This window comes from Tupaia chinensis, unplaced genomic scaffold (genome assembly GCF_000334495.1).
Source record: "Tupaia chinensis unplaced genomic scaffold, TupChi_1.0 Scaffold000567_1, whole genome shotgun sequence".
Taxonomy (NCBI): domain Eukaryota; kingdom Metazoa; phylum Chordata; class Mammalia; order Scandentia; family Tupaiidae; genus Tupaia; species Tupaia belangeri.
In genome coordinates, this window is record NW_006160080.1 from 151,558 (window position 1) to 165,551 (window position 13,994).

The 13,994-nt window shown below is 39.7% G+C and overlaps 1 protein-coding gene across 1 annotated transcript in view; it reads left to right on the top strand.

Annotated features, from left to right (window-relative positions):
* ZRSR2 (zinc finger CCCH-type, RNA binding motif and serine/arginine rich 2) overlaps window positions 1-13,994 on the top strand; it is a 32,837-nt gene that overhangs the window by 15,127 nt on the left and 3,716 nt on the right. The window contains 5 exon segments of the mRNA XM_006157949.3: window positions 324-410; window positions 2,537-2,575; window positions 3,163-3,281; window positions 10,794-11,007; window positions 13,285-13,340. Of these exon segments, the coding sequence (XP_006158011.1) occupies window positions 324-410; window positions 2,537-2,575; window positions 3,163-3,281; window positions 10,794-11,007; window positions 13,285-13,340 (515 nt within the window).

Here is a 13,994-nt window from a genome sequence, read left to right on the forward strand (position 1 = left end):
CTATTTTCTAGTGTTTTAAAAGTTTTTTTTTATTTATTTGCCCCATATGTTAAGTGTTTTTAAAGAGTGAATGTGAGGGGCCAGCAGTTGGCATGGTGGTTAAGGTACTGGACTCATGCATGGCCAACCATTGTTTGAGTCCTGGATCTGGTGGCTTGCTTTTGCACTTTCCCTTTCTTTTTCTCTCTGTCTCTCTCTGGTGAGCACATATGCCTTATAACAAGTTAAAAAGTAATAATAATGATAAATAAAATAAATAATTATTTTAAAAAGATAAAGAGTAAATGTGAAAAAACATTTCCTACCCCTTTTTTTTCTTTTAGAGAAAATTAAAAGAAGAATGGGAAGAACAGCAGAGAAAAGAGAGAGAAGAAGAGGAGCAGAAACAGCAGGAGAAGAGAGAAAGAGAGGTGATTCCTGTCATAGGAAGATAAACTTACTGAGTATCCTCTTAGTGTGTACATGTGCTGTGTGATGGGTTTGAAGAACCAGCTGTAGGCATGCTAGTCTGTTTCTTTTTTGTTGTTGCTTCATTTGTTTGTTTGGAAAGAGACATATTTTTAGTCTAGATTACACTAGAGTTTCCTTATGATGCTCTTTTTTATGTCCGTGTGGTGGCGGAGTCCTTACATTAAGGTTTTCTTCACCTTTTCTCAATTTATGCTTTACCAGGGATTGGCAACCTTTTTCTGTAAAGGGCTAGGAAGTAAATACTCTAGGCTAGGAGGTCTGCTTCTCTTACCCCTCCTTGACTACTTTATAGAAAATATCTTTCATGATATTTTAAATCATTTATAGTCTTAGAGGCAAATATCTAGCTCTGCTTGTGTATCCTGAAAATAGCCATAGATAATATGTAAATGAATGAGTACTGTATTCTAGGAAAACTTTATTTTCAAAACAGGTAGCTGGCCCTTGCTTTATATACCACTCTATAGCAAATGGTGTTTTTCTGAGTCTTGGCTGTGTATAGGTTGACTTCTTTAAAGAATAATATTTTATGTAGTTTCCACATTCATTTAGTTCAGAAGAGAATTAACTGCTTTTGAAATGTCAGCAAGAATTAATTGATTTAAATAAATCAGAACTCAGATATCGAGGAATCAGGAAATATTTTTTGTTATCTTTATTAAAATCTATGTTCTTTCCAACTTGGGTATTTTAGTTAACACTATAGTTGCTCATTTCAAAACAAAACAGAACAAAACAAAACTAGGGCATATGTATTATTTCATCTCCATCTTCCAGCATTCTTTTTCTTTTTAAGTTTATTTCTTTCATGTGTGAAAGAGAGAGACAGCACTCCAAAGAGAGTCTTAACTGCCATGATTTACCCCCCAGCTTCAACCAGCCCCAGAAAATGAGCATGCATGGGAGGTCTCTGGACACAGACAAGAACCTTGTGATATGGGTCAATCTCACAGAATGCCATGATTACTACTGTGCCACTATCCAGCTCCCAGGATTCTTCTTAAAAGATTAATTTGGTCTAGTTTGTTGCTATTCCTTAATAGTGTATTTATTTCAAAGATACTACAGATTTTTTTTTTTTTTGACTGGTTTATCAGGACGTATCTTTTCTGTAATATTGCTAGATTTGAAGGGAAAAAAGTTTTAATTACAAATAAGTGAGTGGTGCCCAAGTGAAGCCCTTCAGATTTCCACTTTTCTGTTTAGCTTACATTGCAGAGATACACGAATAAACCACCATATTGGAACCCAAGTTTTAGGAACTCATACAAATATTCTAGATAAATGAGTCTTACCCCCCTGTTTCCTCCTTTTCTTTATCCCAGTCAATCTGAGAGTGATTAACTTGTACTTCTCATTGCCACTAGCCACTACACACAACCAGTCATGTAGATGATGGCTCTTTGAATATATTTTGGTGAGATACTTCCAATACCTTTTGTAAAAAGTCACCTCAGAGGTTACAGTGATCTTGCTCTGGCTTCTTTCAATGATCACAATTCCTCCCCGAGATTCTCAGCTTTTCTCTTCACTCTGGTTCTCTCTTAGAGAGAATGAATCAAATATTGCTCAAAATTGGCAGCATTTCATGATTCCATCTAGTGCCTGGGGGATGCAGCCAAGGGTGAACTTGAGAACCTCCTTTTGTTTTGTTTTTGCCTCCCTCCCTCCTCACCATAAGCTTTTACACGGGTACCGTAGTGGCTGCAGGAGCAGGAAGGGCAGCACTGTCTTACATTCACTAATATCTCTTCTTAAAAACTGAAAGGCATATGCATGCTCAAATCTACTAAATATTACTGTTACTGAAACTTAAGACTTGTACATATTTTGTAATGTGATCTGTTAAACTTTCTATCTGCATAGAAATTCTCAGCTATATGTCCTTTGAAAACTTTTCAGATTTGTGCTTAGCAAGCAAATTAGAAAGCAAAGCCTTTCATGTGGGTATATGCATGCATGGGTGCATTTTAATTGTTACACCTGAGATTCTTAACCAGAGAAACCAGATGTGACTTTCCTGACTTCTAGATTTTCATTAGTCCTATGTTTGAACCATTTGTAGGAAGCTGCACAGAAGATGCTGGATCAGGCTGAAAATGAGGTATTTCTAAAACCTTTTATAAAAAATTTCAGACCAATTCATATTTCTTTAGAAATAGTAGTTCCACCAACACTGGGTTTGTGTTGGCTATTTAGATCACTGTTTAGGTATGACTTTTGTGACTTTTTGATTTATATAACAACAAAATTTTTTAGTGAACAAAAACAAATGGTGTCAAATCATATCTGTGGACTGTTCTTATTTAGAATCCTTAAAATGTATGGAAGCAACATTACATGTTAGCTCCAGATGAATGGTTTCCCTTGATTCAGAGTAACTTGCTTCTCTAAGACTGGTTCCCTAAGAATTTCTTTGGACTTTTCAGAATGGATGAACAGAGGGGAACCTTGGTGATGGCCCTTGGTGGCAGTAGTGATGTCTAGTAATGGAAGGTAACTGAGAACCAAGAGCCAACTACACCTCACGTCTCAGGACATTTGTTCGTGAAGTCTTGATTGCCTGTTACAACTTAAATGTTTATATTCCTAAATGGGACAATTTTTGTTTTTGACAAAAATAATTTGAGTACATTTTGAAACATTTAGTCTGTCACAGATTTTACACTATGTCATGGTTGTTTTCAACAGCTGGAAAATGGTGCTACATGGCAAAACCCGGAACCACCCATGGATTTAAGAATAATGGAGAAAGATCGAGCCAACTGTCCATTCTACAGTAAAACAGGAGCTTGCAGATTTGGAGATAGGTAACTAATTTTGTTTTATCATGTGATTTAAAACATCGAGATTTTGGAGTTCTCCTTTTGGGAGAGGCATGAGCTCTATTTGGAGTGTTCACCAGCTGGTGTGTGCTGCTGGTGCTTCCTTTACCTTCATATCTTTAGGAAGTCCTCTTACTTGTCAGTTTCTTCCTATGCTTACATTAGTCCATGGTGAACTTTTTTTTTAAGGTTTTTGCCATAGGGGGCATATGCTGACTAGAGAGAGACAGAGATAGAAGAAAAGTGAAAAATCATCCCTCAAGGGGGATGACCATGCTGCAATTTCCTTCTTCTCTGTTCTCCTCCTGGGATTTTGGGCACATGCACACACATGCCTGGCATGATTTTCGAGCCTCCAAGACCAGAACTCAAACCATGGTCAGCCATGTGGGAGCCCAGCACCTTTATTACCACACCACCTGCTGGCCCCCATAGTGGACAATTTGAGTGGGGTTAGTAATATATTGGAAGAGATCGGAGCAGCCTGGTTTTATTTTTTTAATGGCACACACTGTGCCCCAGATAAGCCTTTAAAATTTGGCATGTGTAAGAGGTCTGTCTATGAAAGACAGGATCAGAATGAGTAGAGGAAAAGTATTTTAGTTCCCATTGTGAGTCATCATGCTTAGACTCAGAAACAGATCTAGGTTCAAAAAGTCACTTCAGTGGCTGTCACTTTGGGAAAGTTACTTAAGCTCTGTGTGTCTTAATTCTCTCATCTGTGCAGTGAGGTTAAATAGTTTTTCATCTTTTTGGCTGAGGGTGAGCCATGAGGCTGAAATGACTGAATGCATGGGAAATACACAGAACAGGGCTGGTACATGGTGAGCACTGGGTATTTGCTGGCATTTTCATTATTGTCACTGTTGCTGTTGATCTCTGAGGCACTCTCCTTATATGTCTCTTTCAGATCAATGTTTTTGAAACAAGACATTCCTAGGGGAACCTGGTGTTGATCACTTCAGTCATTTAGTAAATATTTGAACACCTGTTGTATATGCCAGATAATGGTGATTTTTATAATTTGGCCTGTTTACTAGTTAACAATTCAAAGCAGATAAATAATTTGTGATGGAAAATGAATTCATCTGAGGCAAACTCTAATTATTGCTATATATTCTTTTTATTTTAATGCCTTATTATTTTAAAAGGGGATATGACTAGGATAATTCATTTGTATTTAACGAGAAACTATAGGTTGTCTCTTGGGTTTATTTTATTCATAAAACTATCCAAGCTGTGGATTCCTTCTTTGAAAAGGTGGACCTTCTCTTTTCTTTTTATTTCATTTTAGCTTTCGTGCCATAATTCATCTTTTAAGATCAGTGTTTCTCAACCCTGGGTGCACATTAGAATCATCTAGAAAGCTTAAAAAACATATGTCCCACCTTAACTTGAATAAAGGAGAATCTTGAGGACTTGGGTGATCTTAGTTTCAAAACGTCCTCAGGTGTTTTTTTCTTTTTCCTTTTTTTTTTTAGAATTATTTTATTTAACTTTGTTTATTTATTTGTTTATTTGTTTATTTAAATTTGACCAGAGAGGGACGAGGTAAGGGGGTAGTGAGAAAGCAACCTGCCAGGTCCAGAACTCGAACTGTGGTTGGCTATGTGGGAGTTCAGCTCCCTTAACCACCACGCCACCTGCTGGCCCCTCTCAGGTGTTTCTAATGGGACCCAGATTGAGGGCCCCTAATGGAGAGTATGTATCTCTCTATATTTTATATCTGGGATTGTACACTCTCAGAATGTCTGTACGAGGATTCATAGGGTCTAGTAACTAGTAGAAAGTCTCCTCTTGATGAACTGAAAACGAAGGGAAAGAAGTTCCCTTTGGTATCTTTATAAGCATTTCCCAAATATACAAGTAATCTCTGCAAGAAATGGTAATGATTGGACAGTGTAAAACACCCCCCCACCAAAGAAAAATGTATAGCAGATTACCTCTCAAGGACAACTGAGACTCAATATGAGTTCACATTTCTGTGAATAGTTGAACCAAACTGCATTTGTTTGCAGGTTGTATGATGCATATTTAACATTTCCTTGAAATTTGAGACTTGTGATAGCCTGATTCTAGATTCTCCTGCTCTTGGGCTTAAGTGAGAGAAAAGGAAAAGTCTTAAATGAATTCAGCAACTCTATTGACAGGTACTTCATTGTGCAAAGGGGAGTGGCCAATCAGGTTCTCAGACATCATTTCTTTTGAGTCATTTCAAGGAAATATGGACAATGGTTAATTGAATTTGTGAACATTTCTTAGTATTTTCTTGGGCATATGAAATTTTCCCATCACAACTACAATGAGCATGATTTGGGTATTTTCATCAAGTGATGAGTTACAACGTAAAATTTTGTGAAATGAGCAGTTGTGAAGTCCAGCACTACCCATTCAGACAAGCATACTATTCTGTTCCCCTTTCACAGAGAGCCTCCAGGACTTGCTCCAAATCATACAGCTGTCCTTTTCTGTTAGAATTTGTCAGCTCTTCAGAGAAACACTTTTATAACCCACGCATGCCTTTGGTGGTGTTTTTTTTTTTTTTGTAATTAGTACAAAGTTCAATTCTAGAACCTTTCTAGAATTGGTATTTTTGGGAGGAGTCACAGCTTTGAGGGGATTCTAATTTTTTTTTAACCTAACTGATCATAATCACTGATAGAAGGTAAAATGTATTTGCCTGAGTATCTATTTATACATTACCTCCTTCCAAACGTGATCTAAAGAAGGCTCATGACCTGTTGTACTAAGTTAAATAAAACAGAAAGCAAGGAAAGGAGAAGAAAATGAGTTATTGTGAACATACAGTATTTTAGATTCTGGATATTAGCACATTCCAAGTAAATAATAATCTACAGTTCAACCAAAATGGAAGAATGAGTAGTATTTAGAACAGAGATTTTTCCGGGCACCAGATTGTTACTGAGTCAACCATAATTGTACTCATATAAGGGCATTGAGTAGAAACGTTGACAACAATTTTGATAGGTGATTTATTATAGTTGCATGTATAGTTTTCATGAGGATGTTTCTGACAGCCACCTTCAATACGTGATTTCAGCCTAACTTTAGCATGCAATGTGGAACTTCTAAGGACGAGAGAGTGGGTAGTGGGACTGCCCTAAGGAGAGGAAACAGAGGAGTAGACAGTTAGCTATACCGGATGGGGCATTGGGATACTCACACCATTTATTGGCCATCCTTAGGCTAAGGTAATGTTAACTATGTGTTTTTTAATGGCAATCTGACTTAATTCAAGTGTCAATGTAATAGGTAAATAGCATGTCCTAAACCAATGATTCCCAAACAGGACTGATCTTTAGGATTAGTTAGGGAGATACTTCGAAAATATCGGCCTCCTGCCCTTGAGGTCTGATCACATGGTCTGAGGCAGCACCTGAGAAATCTGTTTTCTTCTACTTATTCTGAAAATCACACAGGCTGGGTACCACAGGTTTAGCCTGCCTTGCTAAATACCACTTCTCTTAGCTTACTTTTCAGGAGGAGCCATAGAACTGGCCTTTTGTATACACTCAGATTCTAAGGACTATCTCCAGGCCAAGTAGGGATTTTCCTTAGACAGGGACTTTGGTTCTTTTCCAACACTGATAAATGCTTATTTGACACCCTGGGAATTAGAACCAAGTTCATTCAGATCTAATACTCTCATGAACAGAATTTTAACTTAAAGTGGTTCTTTTATTTAATCCTGCTCATGAACAGAATTTTAACTTAAAGTGGTTCCCTTATTTAATGCTATGTACACTTGTATTTGTAAAAGTTTGATTTACTGCTAACGTTGCCAGCCAGGTTGAATCCTTGTGCTTTGTTCTGTTGATAGCTATACTTGGAAAGATACATGTAATTACAAGGTCTGTAATTGAATATTCCAGAAGGTCAGTTGGAAAATAGAAAATTTTACGTTAATGAACTCTGAACATTTCTGAGTGGGGCACAGTGTGTTCTGGGCATTCTCATTAGATGTATATTGCAGAAATAGAAAGTGAGTGTGGTGTGATTGTATACTTAATCTTTATAGGACCATTGTATTTTTCCAGCACTTGCCCTGTTCTTCAATTTTCTCTCTTCTATGGATTTTTTTCCCTAAATTTTTTTCTCTTACTGATTTTTCATTTTTAACTTTTAAAATGTATTTATTTATTCCATGAGCAAGAAAGACAGTCAGAGACACAGCACCCCTGGCAGGGTCTCAGTTCCCACCATCCACACCTAGCTTTAGCTGGCCCAGAGCACATGTGTGCCTGGCCTACTTAGGAACATCTCGGGACCTGAACTGGCAACCTTCCCATGTGGGTCACTCACAGAGTCTCATGCTTTACAACTGCACCACCATCTAGCTGTGGTCTTACCTATTTTTATTTTTTATTTACCAGATGGTACATGCACTCACTAGAGAGAGACAGAGGGAGAGGGGAAAAGCATCTTCCAGCAGAGCATGGTCATATTTCTTCTCCATTTCTCCATTCTGTCAGGATTTGAGGCACACATGCATGCACATGTGCCTGATATGTTTTTTAAGTTGCTGAGGCTGGAATTGGAACCATGTGGTCGGTCATGTGGGAGCTGGCTCCCTTAACCACTAGGCCACAGGGCCAGTCCCTAACTTTTAACTAGAAATTTAACCAGGAAAATCTTGTATATTTGGATTTTTGTTACAGGGCCCATGCGCTCGCCAGAGAGACAGAGAGACATACAGCGAGAAATCACCCCCTAGGGGGGATGGCCACCTCACAATCCCTTCTTCTCCATTCTCTTGGGATCTTGGGCACGCACGTACCACATGCCCGGCGTGAGATTAAGCCACCAGGTCCAGGACTTGAACCGCGGTCGACTACGTGGGAGTTCAGTGACATAGCCATGACACTAACTGCTGGTCCCTATATTTGGAATTTTTTTTTTTTAATTAAAACGATTTTTTTTTCTATAGGGCATATGCGCTCACCGGAAAGACTGAGAGAGACAGAGACTGAAAGTGAAAAATCACCCCCCGGGGGGATGGCCACACTGCAGTCACTTCTTCTCCTTCTTTTGGGAGCTTATGCACGCATGCACACGTGCCTGGTGTGAGTTTAAGCTGCCAGGTCCAGGAATAGAACTGTAGTCAACTATGTGGGAGTCCAGCAATGTAACTATTACACCATCTGCTGGTCCCATATTTGGAATCTTGAACCACATTTTTTTCCTCATTTTGGAAAGAAGTAAATAAGAAAGTAAACTCATATGAAGGATTTTTTAAAAATCACTTAGACTGATCAGTTTAGACTTGGTCTATTATGAACTATGAAAATAAAGATTTTTTTTTTTTGAGAGGTTTTCACTATAGGGCACGTGCGCTCACCAGAAAGACAGAGAGAGAGATAGAGAGAAAGTGAGAAATCATCCCCCAGGGGGGATGGCCATGCCACAATCCCTTCTCCTCCATTCTCCTCTTGGGATCGTGGGCACGTACACACACGCGCCCAGCATGAGTTTAAGCCACCGGGTCTGGGACTGAACTGCAGTCGACTACATGGGAGTTCAGCGACATAGCCATTACGCTAACTTCTGGTCCCAATAAAGTTGTTTTTCGTAACGGTTAGTCACCTTCATTAAATAAAAATCAAAGTATATTTATTATACCCTATAATGAACAGGCATCAAGTAAGTATACGTTAACTCCAATCTCTTAGACCCATCTCTTCCCAGCCATCTGACTTGGGTATGTGTGCTTCTCTAGACTTCAGTATTTTTCTGGCAAAGTGGGAAAAATACTAGCCAAAGTGTCTCAATGGGTTGCAAGAATCAAAAGGAAAATATAAAAATGCTATCCATATATGAGATTGAAATATTCTATAACTGGAAATTCTTAGATTACCTATTCTTTAAGCTTGTGAGTTAAAGGAGTTGAAGATAGTATAGAGCCTGGGTTGTATTGTTCATTCTCACCCTCCTCCCAAGAGTCCACATGTGGTATCTTTGTGCCTATCATCACAACGTGTCATACCAGTGAGCCTTCTTTTCCCCTTTGGTTCAATATATATAAGGCTTCCTAAACTTCATTTGAAGGCAGTGTAATGGCATATCGTCTTGAAAATCATTCCCAATGTGACACTTTTTTTAAAAACTTCATATTTATTTCATGAGAGAGAAACACTCTCAACAGAGTCTCACGCCATGATCCTACCTCCAGCCTTTCCTAGCCAACCAGGATCACAGGCACTACTGCCACCTCCAGTATGTACAGGTCTATCTTGGAACTAAATCCTAATCTTCCATATGGCCTCCAGCATTACAGTGACTACTGCTGCACCACAGCTGGGGCCCCCGTTGACAATTTTTTTTTAAAATTTTGTCAGGCATGCATTTGCTAGAGAAAAGAGGAAAGTAAGAAAGCATCCCCCATGGGGCATGGTCACATCACAATCCCTTCTCCTCCATGACTCCCTCTTGTTGGGATTTTGGGCATCTGTACACATATGCCCAGTGTATTTTTCAAGCCATTGGGTCATGTGGGATCTAGCTGCCTTAACCATAAGCTAGCCCCCCCACCCCAACTTGACTGTTCTTTAAAACGTTTTCCTATAGGGTGCATGTGCTCACCAGGGAGAGAGAGAGGGTGAAAGTGAGAAATCACCCCTCCAGGGGGAATGGCCACACTGCAGTCTCTTCTCCTCTGATCTCCTCTCAGAATTTTGGGCACGCACGCACATGCACCTGGCATGATCTTTATGCTGCCGAATCCAATACTTGAACCAAGTCGGCCATGTGGGACCCAGCCATCCCAATCTCTGTGCCTCCTGCTGACTCCCAACTTGACATTTTAATGAGAGTCAGTATACTGGTCAGTTTTTAGAACAGTTTAAGAAAACTTAGAATAGGGACCAGCAGTTAGTGTAATGGCTATGTCACTGGACTCCCATGTAGTCAACCGCGATTCGAGTCCCGGACCCAGTGGCTTAAACTCACGCCGGGCGCGTGTGCATGCGTGCCCAAGATCCTGAGAGGAGAATGGAGGAGAAGGGATAAAAACTTGAGAATGGTTTTTTTTTTTTTTTTTTTGAGAGGTTTTTGCTTTAGGGTGCATGCGCTCACCAGACAGACAGGAAGGGGCAGAGAGACAGAAAGCGAGAAATCACCCCTCAAGGGGGATGGCCATCCCGCAATCCCTTCTCCTCTTGGGATCTTGGGCACACATGCACACGCGCCCACCATGTGTTTAAGCCACCGGGTCCGGGACTCAAACCGCAGTCGACTACATGGGAGTCCAGTGACATAGCCATTATGCTAACTGCTGGTCCCTTTTTACATCTTTTTTTTTTTTTTTTTAAGAATAGCTTTTTAAAGTGCTAAAACTCTCTATCTGCATGGAGTTTATTATCTTACAGTTAAGTCAAAACAGCTGAGCAACTTGAATCTTTATCTCAAAATTGAAAGCTGACTTCTTATTTGTAATTTTTAACTATTGGCCTAGTGAATTGGTTTTTCTTTCACATGCAGGTGTTCTCGTAAACATAATTTCCCAGCGTCGAGCCCCACCCTTCTTATTAGAAGCATGTTTACAACATTTGGAATGGAGCAGTGCCGGAGAGATGATTATGACCCTGATGCAAGCCTGGAGTACAGCGAAGAGGAGACCTACCAGCAGTTCCTAGACTTCTATGATGATGTGCTTCCCGAATTCAAGAACGTGGGGAAAGTGATTCAGTTCAAGGTGGGTGTATATGTGGCAGAGGGCACTGGTTCACATCACCCAGTACCACAAGAGATCTGGGGCACAGGCTCTTCGCCTGGGTGGAGAGCTGTGTCTGATGGTACATGTCTGGGCCAAAGTCGAGCACACACATACATGCTTGGCAAATGTTACTTCTTTCTCTCTCCCTTTCTACCCCTCCTCCTTGCCTTAGAGATATCACATGAAATCATAAACACACATTAACATATTTCCTGAATGTTAATGTCTATATTGGAAGGGATCTTTCATTTCTTCAGTACCTTCACGCTCCCACTCTTTTCTAGCTTATGAATTCTCTGTATCAGGCTCTCTGCACATAGCTGTCTAAGCCTTCACTTAGATGCTACATAAGGTGGAAAGTGTGCCCCTTTCCTTCTTCTGTAGGAAGAAGCTTAGAGCTGCAGTGTATGTGTTGGGACACGATTCCACTCACTGAGTATGTTGGTGCATTGCCTCAATGGTGCCTGCCTTGCAGCTTTCACCCAAGGTGCACATTCTTTCTTCTGAAGCTATATAAGAACATAAATCTTGATTTCTTTTTCATTTTTTCTATGAGAAAAAGAGGGGGGACACTTCCAACAGGGTCTTTATGCCATGGTCCATCTTCAGTCAGCCAGGATCACAGGTCTGTATGCACATAACTGGTATGCACAGGAAGACCTCAGGACAGAAACCAGGGTCCTACCTATATGGCTTCCACATCACAGAGAGTTGTGTTACCACTGTACTACTCTAGCTAGCCTTAAACCCTTTTTTCAGACATGGTGATCATTGGATACTTTCAGTACTGAACACAGTATTCCACGGTTTGTGATGCAACATACTGAGTGAAAAAGAGGCATTGAGATTACACATCATTATTCTATTGGGTTGTTGGAAAAATCATGATGTATTTTTTTTCTATTTTCTATGCAAATTTCAACTTTTTTGAGTGAGAAGTTTTTGCTATAGGGTGCATGCAGTCACTGGTGAAACAGAAAGTGAGAAATCACCTCCCCATAGGGGATGGCCATGCTGTAATCCCTTCTCCTTTATTCCCCTCTTAGAATTTTGGGCACACACATACACCCAGCATGAGTTTCAAGCTTCTAGGTCTGGGACTTGAACTGCAGTCAGCCATGTGGGAGTCCAGTACCTTAACCACCATGCCACCTGCTGGTCCCTAGATTTGTCATTTTTTTAAGGCAAATGAAGAAATGTTCAACCTAACTAGTAATAGGAACAATGCATATGAAAATGGGATCTTGTTCACACCCAGCAGACAAAATATTTTAAATTGCATTAATACCAAGAGTAGGTGAGGATGTATAACTTTACAGAACCACTCCAGAGAGCAGTTTGTCAATACTGGTGACACAGAAAGTAGACATAAGCTACAAATTGGGATACTCCTAGTTCTACACCCCAGAAAGAGCCTCACAGCCACAGAGACCTGCAGAGGAGTGCTGGCTGCAATACTGTTGTAGATGAAAAGTTGGAAGCACCTGGCTAACCATCATTAAAAGAGTAGATAAATGCATTTGATAATTGGATATATCCAGGATACAGTAATTCAAATGAGTCATTAAGTTTACGTGATTACATCTTAAAAAAAGAATGTGGAAAAAAAAAGGTATTTAAATAAAATCGTAAAGCAATACTATACATTGCTTATCAATCTATATTACAGGTTTCTTTGGATGTGTGTGTACATAAATCTTTGTATACCCATTGCACATAACAGACACACATTTGCATGTATGCTGTGTGTGTGTATGTATATATTCCTTGGCACACATATGATGTGTGTGTGTGCATGTCAGTGTATATATGTATGTTTGTGCCTCTGTTGATCTGTGGATGCGTGTTGCATCTGGAATATGAAGACTACACCCATCCTCTGGCTAGTACTTACCTGTGTGATGGAGGAGAGAGAATAGGATGGAAAAGCTTCTGCTGGGTCCTTAACATTTTACTTACTGAATCATTTTCAGTGAAAAATGCAAGTTGTTTCTATTGAATCTGGCAGTATATATATGGGCTGATTGGTATTTTTGTGAGAAACATTTCGTATTTGTGGGGGAAAAAAAACAGACCTGGATCAACAGGGATCAGATCATGAGAACCTGCGGTATGTCTTAAATAGACTTGAAAGTGGACTGGTATTTCTCAGAATCTTTCGTGGTTTTTACTTTTGAGACTGTTCACCTGGACAGAGTGCATTTGGCTGGTTTCTTTCCCTTAGTTTCTTATGATTGCAATCTTCATTCTCCTTAGGTCAGCTGCAACTTGGAACCTCATCTGAGAGGCAACGTGTATGTTCAGTACCAATCGTAAGTATTCTGAGCATAGTCTTCATGTTTTGTCATGGTGTATTTTGTTCCTGTTGACAGCTGGGATTTTCCCACTGGATATATAGCTTTTATATGTATGGTATTTTTTAGAAATATAAATATTAAGGGACCAGCAGACGATGTAATGGTTACGTCACTGGACTCCCACGTAATTGAGTGCAGTTCGAGCCCTGAACGCAGCAGCTTAAAACTCATCCTGGGCGCGTGTATGTGCATGTCCAAACTCCCAAGAGGAACTGGAGGAGAAGGGATTGCAGCATGGCCATCTCCCTCTGGGAGGTGATTTCTCGCTTTCTGTCTCTCTGGCTCTATGGCAAGTGCATGTGCCCTATAGGAAAAATCTCTCTTAAAAAAAAAAAGAAAAGAAATATAAATATTAAGAGCTAAATATAGAAATATAGAAGGGATTTGAAATTTATACATTTGTATTTCATTCCGTGTATACCTACATAGTTTGGAATCTTTTACAATATGGTTACATTATGAGGTAATCTTGGAATTAAAATCCAAACTGAAAAGGAATAGCTAGAGCAGAGAATATAAAAGAATAAATCAAAAGAGCCAGAGATCGAAGCCCAAAATAATCTGGGTGTGGACCAGCCCGGCCCGGAGAGAGCAGTTACTGTATCATTC